At 48.9% G+C, this 18,706-nt stretch overlaps 1 protein-coding gene across 1 annotated transcript in view; it reads right to left on the bottom strand.

The window, feature by feature from the left end:
- Positions 1–18,706, bottom strand: part of LOC138503015 (antizyme inhibitor 2-like) — a 1,350,137-nt gene that overhangs the window by 1,148,308 nt on the left and 183,123 nt on the right. The window contains exon 5 of the mRNA XM_069622446.1: positions 1,361–1,526. Within this exon, the coding sequence (XP_069478547.1) occupies positions 1,361–1,526 (166 nt within the window). The remainder of the gene's footprint in view (positions 1–1,360; positions 1,527–18,706) is intronic.

The following is an 18,706-nucleotide window of genomic DNA, read 5'->3' on the forward strand; positions in this document are numbered from 1 at the left end:
AACATGTACACATTAAAGGAAGAAGTAATACTTACCCAGGTGCCTATCGTGAATACATCAATTATGGGTGGATGGAAACACAGAACCATGCAGTCCTGTACATCCGGGCTACAGTGCTGGGAGGCCATACCGATGGCAGCTCAGCTTTCTACAAATGACACACAACATACGACAATGGAACACTAAGGGACACTAACCCGGAAGGTGTAGAGGAGTCACACAGCAGCCAGTGGAAGTGAGTCAGATTGCAACCACAGGATTGCCAGTGATGGAGGTAGGTACATTCAGTCAAGCACATCTAATGGCTGCTGGTCACCTCCTTTTCACTTTTCCCTAAGAGTACCACTAAGAGGGGTACTTTGGCAGTGATATGGCACTCCAACCCACAAGGCCGGCTACAAACCTATTTGAGAGATCCCGAGGCCCAGCCATGGATCTAAATTTCACACTGGGATTATGTGAAAATCTGGCGTTTAATGTGTTTGCCCATGTGCTAGTGCTCTGGATGTGACCTTGAAATGCCCTTTTATCTGCAACATCATAACTGCTTAATGGGGTTGAGTGTCCTTGTCCACTTTTTTTTAGTTTTGACTAAGGGAGGCGGCGCACGCCACCTGCGTGGAGCCAACTGGCATTTTGAAAGGCCTGGAACTTGCTTCTGATATTTGTGGAGGGACATATATACACTAATAGCATGACCTGCTCTGTGGTGTCTAAATCCTTGTTACATTAGGTGGGTTCAAAGGTCCCTTTGCATGCAAAAACAGCTGTCTTAAAAGTAGTCAGCTATCTGCTGCTAATAAGCTCCAGCAGTAATAAAAATATCCTAACCAAGTGTGCCTTCTGACACGTGGTTTCTAAGCAATGCTCCGCCCCAGGGGACAACCCTCAATGAAAGCGTATTACTGGTCCCATTGTTGGGAATAGAAAAGCTAAAAACGACTATTAGCATGTTATTATTTGTTGTTTTGTAGTGAAACCGTGAAGGGCAATAGAAATGTGCTATTCAATTTAATTGAATCATTTTCAGACAATTGAGAAGTATTAGTTGCAATGTAATAGGTTTATAAATGCATGCCCGTAGGCTCGCTTTGCCAATTCTTGTTTTAAATTATCCTAGGATTTTTCAGCTGTTAATTATGTGAAATAATTGGCCTAAATGGTCAGGATTGTGCCAGGTGTCCAGGGTCCTTGTTGTGACAGAATGGCCTTGTAAGGTGTTAGCAGTCGTGGCCATTGATGGATGTCCCATTGCGTCATGTGACGGCAGCCCAATAATCAAGAACGTTCAAACTTCCTCCTGCGCCTGACCTTTCGCACCCACCTAAAGGTCCCCCAAAGATTACACATCATGTAATACCTCCTGGAATCTGACTCTGGAATCTTCTGTTCCAGGGAACCCGCCTCCAATGTCCAGGAGATGCATCTTCTGACCAGAAGCCTCTGCCATGTCAAACACCAGGCGGGCATCCGCGATGCAGCGAGTGAAGATCCGAGGGTCTCTGCAGCCGGTGCCCACGTGGAAGCTGGAAGGAAAGAAAAAAAAAACAATACAGGGGAGTTCATGATTTCACAAGACAATCAGCCATACATGGTGGCACACAAGAGCGTAATTAGACCAACATTTGGGGTGGAGCCCACTCTTCAAATGGAGTGCTATGGGCCACCTTCAAAGACTTTGTGGGCCTAGGGCAAATCTTCTTGTCTGGGTCCCCCTCTCCGTTCTCCTTCAAGCCTTGCTTCCAGGAACCATTGTCAAATTAGCAGCCAATGGTACATTTCAATGGGAATTTCTACTCAATCCTCAGTGAATAAATTCAGCCGAACCCTGAATCACTGGATTAGTGGGCATTTGCAGGGTTCCCTGGAGTTTTTAAGTCGAGTGACAGGTTCAGGGGTTTCAGTTTCATGCTGATATGTTGTTGCTGTAAACTTTGGGTGCAAGAGGTTAGACCCTTCCCTGCCACCACATATTCAAAACAAACAAAGTATAAACTTAATAGAAAAGGTCACAACCTTTCAAGCCAGAGATACCCAAAGAAAATAAAGGGCGTCATTGCAAGTACGGCTGGGACGGTGTAGGTAAAAACGGAAGCGATGCAGCGTTAATTCCGTTACTGCCACATAACCGCACTGCCATGATACAACTCTGGTGGTATCGAGGAGGATTTTCCACCAGCAAAGATATGAAGGAAATTCCTCCACCTTACTAAGAAAATCAGTGAAATTACCCTATGGACACCGAAAAAGGAGATTAAAATCTCCCTACCACCATTTATAATCCCGCAGTAAATCCCCAGGACCAAGTGGTGGTAAAAGTAATCGTGTTTGGCAGTAATTCGGCTGATTTGCGTCAGCTGATAAAAATAATTTAGCCAAAAGATATCCTTTGTATTTTTCTTTAGGTACAGAGCTCATGACATTGCAAAATGACCCAACTAAAGGGTCTTCATTTAAGCAACGTCATAGGGGTGAAAGTCTGCATCATGAAGACTTGACATGAGACTGTTTATGCCTGAGGATCTTTTTAGAGATGTCAACTTAAAGACCAGGCACGCCCTTCATTTTTGTACAATTCAAACAGGGTGTCGCATGTGTGTGGAAAAATACGGAGACATAAAGTTCCTCCACCATGTGCAAAATATGGAAAGACTGATTCCACACAAAAGCTCAATGCGCCACTGAAAAGTCCTTACAGATTCATACTGCAATTCATCTTTTGTCAAAGCTTTTGCTTTGTGTATTCATGGATTCTTAATTGATGGCCCTTTTTGATTACACGTGTTTCGGCAGATTCATGTGCCTTCTTCAAATCAGGGCAAGTCTTAATTCTTCGGTAATTAAGCGAGAAGATGACATTCAAGCCATGTCACCCAATTTTGACAAAAACAGTACATATATTGCAACAGCAAAGTAATTTCAAAAAGTCACATATGTCACAAGATCAAATACAATTGGAAGTTGTTTGATAATTAAAATTAAAGTTAAAATTGTAGAAAAAATTAAAACACAGAGAAGCGGGATTGGGGATTAGGTAGGATCATTGGGGTCTGTTGATAAACAAAAAAGACATGAAAGAAAAGGGAACCAAAAAAATACAAATAAGATCAATCCGTTCTTTTGTGCAATGTTCACATGTATATGTGTTCAGCACTTCTAGTCCGGCTTAAACATATTTTTCTTATTCCAAGGAGATTTTATATGTGTGATCTCATCACAGATCCATTAGTTGCTACCTCTTTTGTACAAACAGATACATGACATGCTTGTTTCTCAGTTTCAAATCTTATCTATTGGTGTTTTTATCTGCACGAAAATGATATATATATTAAAAATATGTTATTGGTCTAATGTAGATTCTTATGGTTATATGGCTTTCCCTTGGCATGGCTATGTATAGTTCCCCAGAAAGTCTTATCCATATTCTTGCTGTTTTACTTGCTATTTGAAGATTAAATGTCTGGAATCTCTAATTATCCAAGTAAGAAGAAAAAATAGTATCTTATTGGTTGACCACCCCTTACCCTGTTTATTTTCCGTAAATGAGTGTCTGTCAGCTTGTCCAATCTTAAATCATGGGTTAAATAACACCTAAAATGTGATAAACATTCGCTTTGAAAACATCGCTCCTATTCTTGCACTCGATACAAGTAAATAAAATCATAATTTCAGATTCTCAGCATTTAGCTGCTTCTATTGTCTCTCTATATACAGATATTGCGAGAGAAACGCGTTCCTCGCTAAAAAAAATAGCAAATGTAATTGTTGTAAATTTGTTTGTTGTTCGGGCGAAAACATAGGTTACAACCGCTTGGGTTCGTTATGTGGGCCACAGAAATTCCCCGATGTACGTATTCGAGCAGCATTGGTTAAGCGTTGGGTGGGCCAAAGGAGGACCCTAGGGCGTACCTGTGCGTGCGTCTCGCGTCTGTGGTTAGGGAAGGCGCCCAACGCCTGTGCTAATGTTTATGTCCCTTGCTATGGGTGTCTCATGGTCCTTTCCTTCTTGCAGTGGCTCTGCGTAGTTTGGTGGCCATGTTTTGGGGAGTACCATTAACCAGCCTGTATTCTGTGATCTGATCTGTTGGACATTTGCCTGTGCCTAGTATGTAGTTAATATTGGTGTTGCAATAATGATAAGCATATTTCAGTTTCAAACACGTGATTTAATTTGGAAATAATAAAGAAGTCAAGTTCTTCATAAACCGCATAGTTGATTATGTGTTCGGGATTGATTCCTGTATTCGCATCTCATATCATATCGTGAACCGGGCTGGGGCCATGCCTCAGTGAAGATCATGGTGTCTATTGGCATTTCTAAGGTAGAAATCCTAGATCGGTGCACCGGTTATACTACATATACAATGTGGTGCTAGGAGAGCCTAAGAAACACCGCCGAACCCGGAGAGCAAGAGCAGAACGTGCTCCCCCCTGGCATCACGAGAGACAGAGGAACAAGGCGTTGAGTGAGGAAATACTCCTGCTGGCGTACCGGAGAGGACACATAGGAGACGGGGAGAACACCAACGTCAGCAGACCGGAGCCACCTCGAGGGAGCATGACCTGCTATAAAGAAAGGACTCGGGTTCCTGACAGGCGAAGGGAGCACAGAGACCAAACCTAGTCGAGGGAAGAAATAACAAAGAGTAAAAAACAGAGGCAATTTCTTTAAGTTAAATAAAAGCACTGTAAACAAAATATGTCTTCTGATCTGAGTCTTTCTTCTGATACGCCACAACACCTACTGCATGACTGACTCCTCCCCAGCCCTATAGGCTTTTCAGATGTGCATGTCTGGTATGAATTCTCTATATTGTAATATTATAAACCTCAGTAGTACTCAAGGCATTATGCCTAACAAGTATCCGATTGACTCTGCTAGTCCGACTTGAAATCTTAGCATTGCCCACTTCAGCTTTACTAATTTTGTCAACTTCAGAAGGACAAAATACTTAATTGTTCTTACCCAGATTCAAACTTGGGCCTGCAGGGCACAGACAGATCTCTGCAACAGGTACATTAACCTAGTGAGATATCTTACTGCAGAGTTTAAATGTGCTGTCCTACCTCGATAACATTCACAGATGCACAGGGTTGCATTTCCTCTTGCCCACCCCCTTTACAGCCCCACCTCCACCTCTCCCATCCTTCTAACCTGTCTGCCATTCCCTGCAGCATTTGTAGTTATTTTGTGTATATTTTCTTTCCCAAGAATCTACTGCCGAACTTCCCTAAAGATTTGTTGACCTTAAAGGAAATTCAGGCAGATGAGCTAGAAGAAAAATCTGTGGGGACCCGAAACGTATCCAAGTCACAGTTGGAGATTGGCAGAGGCCCGAAAATCACCTTTCAGAAAGTTCACACATGCCTCTTCTGTGGCGGTCAGTTCCCTATACTTCGGCTCTGGTGCCTCAACTGGCCATCGAGAAACATATCTTCCTATCTAATCGAGCGGTATTGGACTGAAATAGGGCTGGTGATACCATAGGACCATGTGCAGCAATAGCATGGGAACACCGGGTGGCTCCATCGGGTTTCTAAGAACATAACATCTGCCCCATTGCAAGAGCGGGATGTGACAAAATGTCCATCTGCTCGGGGCCCCACCAACCCTTGCACAGGCCTCGCCGCATTGGACCTACGGGAGCTGAATAACTAGAAAGTATTACCTGTGACCCATCAGAATCAATGCATGGAAGCCAGAGAAGAGGACACATCCTTTCTGGTCAGGCGTACTGTGTGAAACTGAGTTTACAGGAAGCCCTCCTTCAGAGTGTGAAACTGAGTTTACAGGAAGCCCTCCTTCAGAGTGTGAAACTGAGTTTACAGGAAGCCCTCCTTCAGAGTGTGAAACTGAGTTTACAGGAAGCCCTCCTTCAGAGTGTGGAATATTTACAGGAAGCCCTCCTTCAGAGTGTGAAACTGAGTTTACAGGAAGCCCTCCTTCAGAGTGTGAAACTGAGTTTACAGGAAGCCCTCCTTCAGAGTGTGGAATATTTACAGGAAGCCCTCCTTCAGAGTGTGAAACTGAGTTTACAGGATGCCCTCCTTCAGAGTGTGAAACTGAGTTTACAGGAAGCCCTCCTTCAGAGTGTGAAACTGAGTTTACAGGAAGCCCTCCTTCAGAGTGTGGAATATTTACAGGAAGCCCTCCTTCAGAGTGTGAAACTGAGTTTACAGGAAGCCCTCCTTCAGAGTGTGAAACTGAGTTTACAGGAAGCCCTCCTTCAGAGTGTGAAACTGAGTTTACAGGAAGCCCTCCTTCAGAGTGTGGAATAAAGTGATCAAGCAACATTCCCTCAGATCAACTAGGATGGACTTAGGGTCTTTCTTCAGGAGGAAAATGCACAGAATTTATAGAGCCAAAATACTCTAGACGCAGAGGGAACGGTGAGGAGACAGCGCAGAGACCTGGCGGGAGATTCAGAAAAGAGTGCTTTGGTGTGCAAGAACAGGAGTGGCTACCCGCCGCAGCCGCAGACTGATGCCGGCATTACATGTAACATGTAATCCAATGAAGCTGCCACAGTGGAGTGTTCCTGCTAAGCAGCAGGACGTTGACATTGGTGCATTCATGCCAGAGATGAAGGCACACTCAACTCCCTTGATTCTAAAATGGATACTCTAATCAACAAGGGGAGGCCTTGCAGCACAGAATCACACATTTGCATGGCCGAATGACGGAGGCCGAAGGACATATAAGGTACACAGAGGATGAACTCCATCGGCTGGAAAACAAACTGGAAGGAGTCAAGGAAAACATGGTAGCTTTCAAGGTTAAAAATGAAGATCTAGGATCGTGGTCCCGCCACAATAACATCAGGATTGTAGGCATCCCAGAGCAGGCTCTGAAGTGCTCTACAGAGCTGGTTTGGAAATCGACTTGTCTGAAACAATTGTCCATCCGCTCCAGTCTCCCCAATTTAAGGTTGAGAGAGGCACAGTTCTCTTAGAGTCCGTCCAGATTGGGGTACGCTCTCCCCCACCCCATTAGCCTGCATTTGTAACTGCAGGGACTGTGACATAAGATGAAATATCAGGTGACCCAAATCCACAGGGAGCAGCAGGAGTGTCCCCTGGGCAAATTTGTGCCTGCAGTGCCCAAGCCTGCAAACCCAATGTGTCATGCAAGGGGGAGGAAGCAAAATGCCCCCAGCGTTGCATGGCCCCTTGGGCCTGCATGCTGGAATAATGTAGATTAGTGACAAAGCAGCCAGCCCAGGAGCGCTCTATCTACTTGGCAAGAGATAATGGGAGGAGCAGCAAAGGACCAGGAGGTAATTCCCTGCATTCCGTGCCGGTGTTCATCTGGGAGTCTGTGTGTTCATGAACAGCCTATCACACCATTGCCTTGCTTAATACCGGCAAACAGTGATCAATATATCCCAGGAAAACCATTAAAACTCAAAGTTTAAAATACGAACGGTAGCCTAACAAATGGCGTGAATAGACTAAAAACTTAAAGAAGCACTCTAAGACAGGAGATACGCAGCTCAAAAGTGATGTGGCCCGGTGCGCGTAGTTTTATTTTGTGGGAATCAGGATAATCTCATTAACGTAAATGCATGTATCCTATATATAGCCTAACTCTAGTACAAGGAATAAGATTTATATCAAGGTAATACATTAAGCTTTAGCCATTATCTGGGCCAGTTTATCCCAATTTGCTACCCACTACTCAGCAAAATTAAAACAGTTCTCTCTCTTCAAGGGATTATACATTTGTATAAGTAGAGGCGTGATTGGAGGCCTAGCTATAAAGGCTCATGGCGTTCCTTAAAAAAATGAAGGTAAAGTAACACAAAGCAGTGGAAAGGACTGCAATATCTTTCATGGCCAGCATAGCACTGTGAAATCCTCTGTCATTTAGCAAGCGGATCACCCATCTGACCCACCCTTGACTTTGTAGGTGCTGGGCCCTGATGCAGATCTCTCTGGTGTTTATAGCACCTGCCGGCGTCTCCTTCCCTCTGTTTGCCTGGCCAGTGTCTCCTCACCTCGGCGAGGGCTCAGGTGCAGTGCTGGAGAACCATGCGCTGGCCCCTGCTCACCCAGTATGCCACAGAGACCTCAAGGGTGTCATCGCCAAGTATAAAGATGTTGGCAAAGGTTCCGGAGTGTCATAGTGCAGTAGCCCCTGGACACCTAGAGTCCAGCAAGCATCAGAGAATGCTGATCCCGCCCTGCGGTGAAACACAGGGGCACAGAACTCTGAAGTCGAAGGTGCGATCAGAGCTTGCTACGGTCAGAAAATTATTTTCATGGGGGCGCTGCTGAGCAGCCAGCAAGATGGCTGCCTAGTGCTGTGGCTCCACTAACGGGCGAATGAGTAATCCAAGTGGTAGCAGCAATTGGTAACTGCGAGCACTCCAAATTGGAGCATCGGTGCCCGCCATCGTGGGGACAAACCGATCCCAAAGATGGAGGAAATCGGAGACCTGGCTACCTACTACGGACCACCAAAGTTCTGACTGCACCGGAGGGGGAGGAGCTATAGTGTCGCCAGTGCGGCCTGGCGCTGTTGAGGGACAGCAACCCGTTGAGGTCCAGCCTCGATCCAACGACGTAATATACTGGTGGCCCGACGCGGCATACTGCTGAAGAAGACTGCCCTGCATTCCATCCCGATCCAGCTAGGGAGCGGGGAATTTGCCAGCACGGAGGGTATCCCAATGAGTGCCACGCTTTCCTGACCCCGGGATTCCCGACATGCAGACTCTCGCATACCGGCCCCACCAACGCTGCCCTGAATCCAGGTACGGGTGCTGGGGCAGATGCTGCGGCGGCCCTATCCTGCTAGAAGGGCAGTGCACACCATCCTTGACCCTGCATACCATCGCCAGATAGCTGCAACTTGCCATCCGCAACAGCAAGGAGCTCAGCAGGCTGCTGGGCTAAGCCATCAATATTCAGGGTGGCTCCCTTCCCAATACCCAGGCAGCGCTGCTGGGGGGCGCTGCTGAGCAGCCAGCAAGATGGCTGCCTAGTGCTGTGGCTCCACTAACGGGCGAATGAGTAATCCAAGTGGTAGCAGCAATTGGTAACTGCGAGCACTCCAAATTGGAGCATCGGTGCCCGCCATCGTGGGGACAAACCGATCCCAAAGATGGAGGAAATCGGAGACCTGGCTACCTACTATGGACCACCAAAGTTCTGACTGCACCGGAGGGGGAGGAGCTGCAGTGTCGCCAGCACGGCATGGCGCTGTTGAGGGACAGCAACCCGTCGAGGCCCAGCCTCGATCCAACGACGTAATATACTGGTGGCCCGACGCGGCATACTGCTGAAGAAGACTGCCCTGCATTCCATCCCGATCCGGCTAGGGAGCGGGGAATTTGCCAGCACGGAGGGTATCCCAATGAGTGCCACGCTTTCCTGACCCCGGGATTCCCGACATGCAGACTCTCACATACCGGCCCCACCAACGCTGCCCTGAATCCAGGTACGGGTGCTGGGGCAGATGCTGCGGCGGCCCTATCCTGCTAGAAGGGCAGTGCACACCATCCTTGACCCTGCATACCATCTCCAGATACCTGCAACTTGCCATCCGCAACAGCAAGGAGCTCAGCAGGCTGCTGGGCTAAGCCATCAATATTCAGGGTGGCTCCCTTCCCAATAGCCAGGCAGCGCTGCTGGGGGGCGCTGCTGAGCAGCCAGCAAGATGGCTGCCTAGTGCTGTGGCTCCACTAACGGGCGAATGAGTAATCCAAGTGGTAGCAGCAATTGGTAACTGCGAGCACTCCAAATTGGAGCATCGGTGCCCGCCATCGTGGGGACAAACCGATCCCAAAGATGGAGGAAATCGGACACCTGGCTACCTACTATGGACCACCAAAGTTCTGACTGCACCGGAGGGGGAGGAGCTGCAGTGTCGCAGGCGTGGCATGGCGCTGTTGAGGGACAGCAACCTGTCGAGGCCCAGCCTCGATCCAACGACGTAATATACTGGTGGCCCGACGCGGCATACTGTTGAAGAAGACTGCCCTGCATTCCATCCCGATCCGGCTAGGGAGCGGGGAATTTGCCAGCACGGAGGGTATCCCAATGAGTGCCACGCTTTCCTGACCCCGGGATTCCCGACATGCAGACTCTCGCATACCGGCCCCACCAACGCTGCTCTGAATCCAGGTACGGGTGCTGGGGCAGATGCTGCGGAGGCCCTATCCTGCTAGAAGGGCAGTGGACACCATCCTTGACCCTGCATACCATCGCCAGATACCTGCAACTTGCCATCCGCAACAGCAAGGAGCTCAGCAGGCTGCTGGGCTAAGCCATCAATATTCAGGGTGGCTCCCTTCCCAATACCCAGGCAGCGCTGCTGCCCAAGGAGACCACAAACCACAAGGCAGGGCAAAGCCAGCAAGTAACAGCCCAAGTTACATCCTCTTTATAACAGAACCCAAAGGCTCATTCAGGGGGCAGTGGGAGGACCTGGCGCCAAGTGGGGTATGCTTGCTGTTGCTGCACTCATGGCCCACAGCGCCTGGGCCCAACAATAACCCCCACAATCAGCAAATATAAGGAACAACTGAGCCACTAGCTGCACCGTACATACGGCCCCACGACACTTGGCCTGGTTCACGCGAATCTACAAATACTCACAGGACTGCGAGGTGCAGTGGGAGGTGCAGGGAACCAGGGCTCTGGACCACATACTAAAGCACCCTTCCATTACCAACAGGACCAGGCTGGACTGCACCGGCGGCTGCCCCCAGGAGTCCCCACACTCATCCTGAGGGATTGACTCTGGCCCAGGGACAAGTGACAACCTTCTGGGGTTCCTGACTTGGGACCTTGGCCTCAACTCTGTGCTGACCCAACCACACACCCGCCATGACCAAAGGCGCAGGGGGGGCCATGGACAAATTTGCTAAAATTGCTCTCTGTGAGGCTCCAGAACCCTCAACTAGCTCACACTTGGAACAAACACAACCATCTATGATCCCTCCCTCGGACCTCACTAACATGAGGGAGGCCATGGCCAAGGGCTTTGTAGCAATCCATGAGAAGCCAGACAATATAACGGCCAACGTGGCATCCATGAGAACACAGCTCGCTAGGGAATCTGGGCACATCACAGAGGCAGAGACAAGGATTGGGGAGACTGAAGAGACCGTACAAGGCCTCCACAACACAGTGGCAACTCTGGTGAAGGAGATGAAAAGTCTAAATGTGACGACCTTGAATCACTGCCCAGGATAAATAATATTTGAATGGTTGGGTTCCCCGAGATTGCACTGTCTTGGGGCATGGAACAAGTGGTGGGAAACCTACTCAAGGATCTACTTGGAGCCACGGAGCACTCCCCCTTTTTTGCAGTGGAGCGGGACCAACGGGTGCTCGCCCCAAAACCCAAACCTGGCGATTTTCCATGACCCATCATTGCAAAGATCCTAAATTACCGCGACAGAGATCATCTCCTGCGCCTATCCAACACGAGCTGCGCCAGTTCATTGGAGTCAAGAAACTGCTCTAAGATCGCAATATTAAATACGCAATGCTCTTTACTGCCAGCTTGCGAATTCAATTCCAAGGCAAAATGTACTTTTTTACGATCCCGGATGAAGCAGTTAAATTTAGAGGCTCAGATACCGATCCCGGACCACCCGGAAAATGGTGAAGACAACCCACCACCGATTTGAAGGATCTACTACTATCGCATCATCAGCTATCCTGGATCGTAAAATGAGCACATAGCACCAAATGTATAACCTACTGCTGCCACATGTACATTTTTATATGGGATCCTGCAACCAAGTTGTGGGGCAGGACACAGCGGCAGCAGTCAGCCCTGTAGCAGCTTGTAAGTTAATGTTCAGTTGTCACGCACAGCGGTCGCTGGCAGCTGTGGAGACGCTGGCGCTGGAGCGGCCATTGAATGTAGCCGTCACACCGCCGCGCGTTCCTCAGCAGCGGTCCAGCTTTCCGCCTTCCGACCAGAGGCATCCTTTTTTACGAGCGCCAACCCGGAAGCCCGCGCGTTGCAACCTATTCGCGTTAGGCTTCTGGGTTGGTACGCTTCAGTTCTTTCTTCCGCGGCCGCCGCCGCTCGCTCTCATTCCTCTTCTTCCTCTTCCTCCTGTTGTTTGCGTTCCGCCTTGCTCTTCGGTATCTCCCATTCCTCTCTGGCTTTCCCTCTCTCTTCCCAGTTTCTCCTGTTTCGCTACCTCTCTGCTCGTACATTAACCTTCCCTTCTCTGCACCGTTGTGCACCCTTGAGCGCTCTCCCAGCTCTTTCTGAGGAATCACCATTTTCTGCTGGAGTCTTCTATTTTCATGTAGTCCTGCCTGGTATCCTGTCTGGTATCCTGTCGCCATATCCAACAAGGAAGGGTTTTTTTGTGCCTTTCGGCTTTTCCCCTTCACCGGTCTGCCCCGGTACGGGTGCCCCCTTGGCCCCGAGTTAGAGGGGTAGGGTGGCTTCCTCTCGAGGCAGACCTCATCTGCACTCCAGAGAAGAGGCATTGAGGATAAGGAGATTTGGACTCCAATCAGACGAGGAGACCACAGGTGAGCAGGAGGGCATAAGGGGCACTTGGGGGAGTGGTGTGAAGTCGACTGAACCAAGGATTGAGCGTGACAGTTTGCAATGCCAAAAAGGAAGTATGGCCACCCCCGAACAAATACAAGAATTAGTGGCCGCAGTCCAGGCCATGAACGTAGAATTGCAGAACGTGAAGGCAGATAACGCAGTCCTGAGGCAGATGGTCTCTACTCAGGAAGCTAGGGATTCCGACTTACCTCCCATGGCTTACCTCCCATGGCCTTATCCTCAGGCAAATTTGACGGCAACCCGAAGCACCTTAAGGAATTCCTGGAAGCCTGCTCCATTTATTTCGCCTTTAGACCTCAGTTGTTCTCTAATGACCACGCCAAGGTGGGGTATATGATATCCAACATGATCGGAAATGCTTTAGCTTTGGCCACCCCTCTAGTGACCAACAATAATCCTATCATCAGAGATCATGAGGGCTTTTTGACCTTACTGCAGAAGAACTTTTGGATGTGCAACAGGGTTCCAGTGACCTGCTGACATATATCTCCACCTTTAAACGTTTAGCCTCAGAGGCAGGTTGGCCAGAACGGGCCCAGTATACAATTTTCCATTGAGGTTTGAAAGAGGAGATAAAGGATGAGCTGGCAAGGGTACCCCGTCCTACTACCCTGTCTGACTTATTGTCCATTGTTACTCAGATTGACTATCGCCTCAGTGAACGCAAGGCGGAAAGGAAGAAGCAGAAAGCCCCTGGCTCCCTTCTACCTAGTGCCTACTCAATGCCCTCCCTGGCTCACTCCAGTAACAAGGAGGAACCGATGCAAGTTGGGTCCGCTAGATCCCCCTTGACACCCGAAGAGAGACGACGTCGGAGGGATGCTGGCCTCTGCATGTATTGTGGATCAGGCACCCACTTACTTCGGAACTGTCCAGAAGTCCCGCCTAGACGCTCTGGAAACGAACGACCTCGGAACTAAAGGGGACGAGTAACCGAGGTCAGAACGCAAGTCCCTATGTCACGGTGACGGTAGCTTCTCACCCAACCACCTTGGACTCCCGCCTTATGACTGTTCCCATCCAGTTGGAAACCCAGACAGGAGTCCTTTCCACCATGGCTCTGCTGGATTTTGGCGCCGCAGGAGTATTTATGGATACCATTTGGGCGCACAAACAAGGTCTCCCTCTGCTGAAACGGGAAGAAGTCCAGAAGGTGGAAGGAGTTGATGGTTCTCCACTTTCGTCGGGGCCTATCACCCATTCCACCGTGTCCTTGAAGGTCCGCATTCTCCAGCATTCGGAACAGCTACGATTTGACTTAATTCGAGCAGCCCATTTCCCAGTAATCCTCGGTATTCCCTGGCTGAGGAGGCATAATCCGCTCATCGATTGGGCACAGAACACCATGGCCTTTACCTCCTCATATTGTAAACAAAATTGTTTACTTCATGCTTCAGAAGATTTGGTACAAGTCCTTACTCCCCAACAAGAAGGAGTAAACGAAATTTGTAAGGTTCCCCCGGAATTGGCCAAGTTCAAGGAAGTTTATAAAGACGATCCTGTCTTGGATCTCCCTCCGCATAGGCCGGAAGACTGTGCCATCGAGCTGGTGCCAGATGCCCTGGTTCCTTTAGTCACATGTTTTCCTTGTCTCTACTGGAGAAGAGGGCGCTTCGCAATTATTTGGACTCCCATCTGACCAATGGCCTAATTCATCCCTCCAAATCACCGGCTGGAGCCTCTCTTTTCTTCATACCTAAGAGGGATTCCTCTGAGTTAAGGCCATGCATTGACTATCGGGGTCTGAACAAGGTCACGGTTTCGTGACCGCTATCCAATGCCTTTGATAGCAGACATACTGAAAGCAGCCAGGGTTCAACCATCTTCTCTAAATTAGACCTCCGGAGTGCCTACCACCTTCTATGTATAAGAGATGGGGACGATTGGAAGACTGCCTTTTGGACACCGTTTGGCCTTTTTGAGTATCGAGTGATGCCATTTGGCTTGGTTAACGCTCCTGCCATATTCCAGCGTTTTATGGATCGTCTGTTTTCTGACCTATTATACCTCAGTGTCATAGTTTACCTAGATGACATCTTGGTTTTTTCGAAGTCCTCCTCCGAACATACATTGCATCTTCAGACAGTTCTACATCGTCTACAGTCACAACATCTATTAGTTAAACCTGAGAAGTGCCTTTTCAATATGTCTTCCGTTCCATATTTGGGTTACATCTTATCCCCGGAAGGCATCACCATGGACCCGAGGAAAGTATCTGCCATCCTGGACTGGCCCATACCCGCCTCTTTGAAAGACGTTCAACGGTTCCTGGGTCTAGCCAACTTCTACAGGAAGTTCATCAGACATTTTTCGCAGATAGTACTGCCCATTACCTCACTACTTAAGAAAGATGCCAAACCATTTCACTGGTCGGAACCAGCCAATCAAGCCTTTATTGATTTAAAAAGGGAGATTCTGTTCCACTCCTATTCTATCACAACCAGCCCTTTATAGTTGAGGCCGATGCCTCAGCTAGCGCCTTAGGTGCAGTACTTCTTCAACTCAAGGATGGCAAGGAACATCCTGTAGCATATCTTTCCAAGACTCTTTCCACAAGTCAACAGAACTACTCTGTTATCGAAAAAGAACTTTTGGCTCTCAAGGTGGCTTGTGAAGAGTGGAGACACCTGCTACAAGGCGGAGCGCATCCCTTTACTTTACGTACTGACCATAAGAATTTGAAGATTCTCAGAAATATGGAATGTGTCAACTCAAGACAGGCTCGCTGGGTGCATTTCTTCAGCCAGTATGACTTTACTATAACCTACATTCCAGGCACCCAAAACAGCTTGGCGGACGCCCTATCTAGGCGTCAGTCTTCAGAGTACCACTCTCCTTCCTTTAGCCACCCTATGTTTCCCCGAAACAGAATCGTGAGGATAGTCTCTTCGTTTCTTCAAGAGGTTAAGACAGCAACCCAACCCAATTTGGCAACCACCGTACCTGGTGACTTACGTCCTAAACTCAGTTGGTCTGAAGGTCTTTTACTGGTGGGGCAGCGATTGTACATCCCCTCTAAATCCTTACAACTGAAGGTTCTGGAATGGGGTCACAACCATGTAACCGCCGGACATAGGGGAGTCCGAGGTACATTAGAGTTAATCTAATCTCTCGTTCTTTTTTTTGGCCTTCACTCTCTCACGACATAAAGCAACACTGTAAGACGTGCGTGGTTTGCGCCCAGAATAAGAACTCCACCCACAAACCCTACGGGTTGCTGATGCAACCGGACTTGCCAAGCCGGCCATGGTCCCAAATTTCCACTGACTTTATAGTAGACCTGCCCCGATCCCAGGGGTCGACCTGTCTCACGGTTACGATTGATACATTCACCAAGCTGGCCCATTTCTCCGCGCTGTGGTGAGTGCCGTCCGCCACTGAGATGGCCGAAGTTTTTCTTAGGGACATTTTTAGGCTCCACGGTCTGCCTGATAAGATCATTTCTGACCGGGGTAGTCAGTATACATCTCGATTTTGGGGCGCCCTATGTCAGCGGTTAGGTATAGAGAGGGCTTTGTCATCAGGCTTCCATCCTCAGACCAATGGTCAGACAGAGCGCCTCAATGCCTCTCTCGAGCAATACCTCTGGTGCTATGTCAATAAGAATCAGGACAATTGGGTGAGCCTTCTGCCCACCGCCAAATTTGCGTATAACAACGCTGTGCACTCAGCAACGGGACTCAGCCCTTTCTTTTGTTCTTACGGTTTCCACCCTCGCAGTATTCTCCCGGTTTTTTCCTCACCCACTAATATACCCACCATTGAATCCACCCTAGATCAAATAACCACAGCCCACACTACAGCTCAACGAAGTTTAGCTTCTGCCAGACGCAGGTATAAGGATCTGTCTGATCGAGCTTGTTTACCCTGTCCCGATTGGAAGGAGGGCGATCGGGTCTGGTTATCTACTAGATTCTTGCCTAGATGGGTACACTCGACCAAACTAACCCCCCGGTTTATAGGACCCTTCAAGATAATCAAGAGGATTAACCCAGTGGCTTACAAATTACAACTCCCCAAGTCCATGTCTCGGGTACACCCGGTCTTTCACCCCTCCCTTCTCTGCCCAGTTGATCCAGGCACCCCAGTTAGGAAGACTGCAGGGTTATTGGGCAATCCCAAGTCTATGCCTGAAGAATATGAGGTATCTGCCATCTTAGATTCCAGATATCGCAGGGGCAGGTTGGAATATCTTGTGTCTTGGAAGAACTATCCCAGTTCAGAGGATTCCTGGGAGCCCAGGTCTTATGTACATGCACCTAAGCTTGTCAAGCGTTTTCACCGGACACATCCGGGAAAACCCAGAGGGTTCGGATCTGGAGGGGGGCATACTGTCACGCACGGCGGTCGCTGGCAGCTGTGGAGACGCTGGCGCTGGAGCAGCCATTGAATGTAGCCGTCACGCCGCCGCGCGATCCTCAGCAGCGGTCCAGCTTTCCGCCTTCCGACCAGAGGCATCCTTTTTTACGAGCGCCAACCCGGAAGCCCGCGCATTGCAACCTATTCGCGTTAGGCTTCCGGGTTGGTACGCTTCAGTTATTTCTTCTGCGGCCGCCGCCGCTCTCATTCCTCTTCTTCCTCTTCCTCCTGTTGTTTGCGTCCCGCCTTGCTCTTCGGTATCTCCCGTTCCTCTCTGGCTTTCCCTCTCTCTCCCCAGTTTCTCCTGTTTCGCTACCTCTCTGCTCGTACATTAACCTTCCCTTCTCTGCACCGTTGTGCACCCTTGAGCACTCTCCCAGCTCTTTCTGAGGAATCACCATTTTCTGCTGGAGTCTTCTATTTTCACGTAGTCCTGCCTGGTATCCTGCCTGGTATCCTGTCGCCATATCCAACAAGGAAGGTTTTTTTTGTGCCTTTCGGCTTTTCCCCTTCACCGGTCTGCCCCGGTACGGGGGCCCCCTTGGCCCCGGGTTAGAGGGGCAGGGTGGCTTCCTCTCGAGGCAGACCTCATCTGCACTCCAGAGAAGAGGCATTGAGGATAAGGAGATTTGGACTCCAATCAGACGAGGAGACCACAGGTGAGCAGGAGGGCATAAGGGGCACTTGGGGGAGTGGTGTGAAGTCGGCTGAACCAAGGATTGAGCGTGACATCGGTCAAGAGTTGGAAAGATGGCCATGTTGGGGTAGCCCGCGGGTAAGGATGGAGAGAAGTAAATGGACTCACACTGCTGAGTTTGGGGGGCAGTGAGGGAGATTGGGAGGGGGTTGGGATCTTTGTTCGCACCGGATCCATCCAAAAGATTACGCACTAGTTGAGCTACAGCAATGGGTAGGAGGAAAAAGGGGGAATATTATTTGGCAGCAGAGTATAAGGTGGGAAATGTGCAAAATTGTAAAGACGGAACTAACTATCAGAGCTCGGTAGGGCATCCACTAATAAATGGCATTTCTACTGTAATGGAATTGAAAGTGTTGAGTTGGAATGTTAGGGGGATGGGGAATTTTACTAATCACGCATAAGTATGGCTTATGTGACTAGACATGGGGTAAAGATTGTTCTCCTAAAAGAAACACACGCCAAGGAGAAGGTATTCATCAGTATTGCATCAACATGGGGGGGCAAATAGGATTTTCACGTCATATTCTACCCGATCTAGAGGGGTCAGATTGTTAATTTATACATCTGTAAAATTTGCCTTAAAGAAGAAATACTTAGACCCGAGTGGGCGTTATGTTATCCTGCAGTGCCTCAAGGATGGAATCGAGCTGGACTGGTCAACACCTATTGTCCCAACTTTGACTCCCCTGAATTCTTTGATCAAATAGTATCAATTCTTGCTGGCTATATTGGGATTCCGATCCTGTGGGGCGTGGGGTGATATAGATCTAATTCTATATCAAACTATGGACAGGACCGGGGTAGCCCCCGGTAGCCCCTGACACCAATCACGGGCAGCTCCCCAACTCCGAACGCATATGGAATATCTGGAACTACGGGACACATTGCAAGTACTAAACCCACAAGAGTGACAATACACGTGCTATTCACCAGTGCATGACAGCTCATCATGTATAGACTTATCCCTGACCACTGGCTCGTTAATGAGTAGAGTGGGGAACATGGCAATACTATCCCGCACCCTTTCCGACCACTCCCCAGTGGTCCTGACCCTAAGCACAGGAAGGGTCCCTGAGTCGGGTAGCACCTAGCGG

Source organism: Ambystoma mexicanum, chromosome 11 (assembly GCF_040938575.1).
Source record: "Ambystoma mexicanum isolate Mex_15411 chromosome 11, UKY_AmexF1_1, whole genome shotgun sequence".
Taxonomy (NCBI): domain Eukaryota; kingdom Metazoa; phylum Chordata; class Amphibia; order Caudata; family Ambystomatidae; genus Ambystoma; species Ambystoma mexicanum.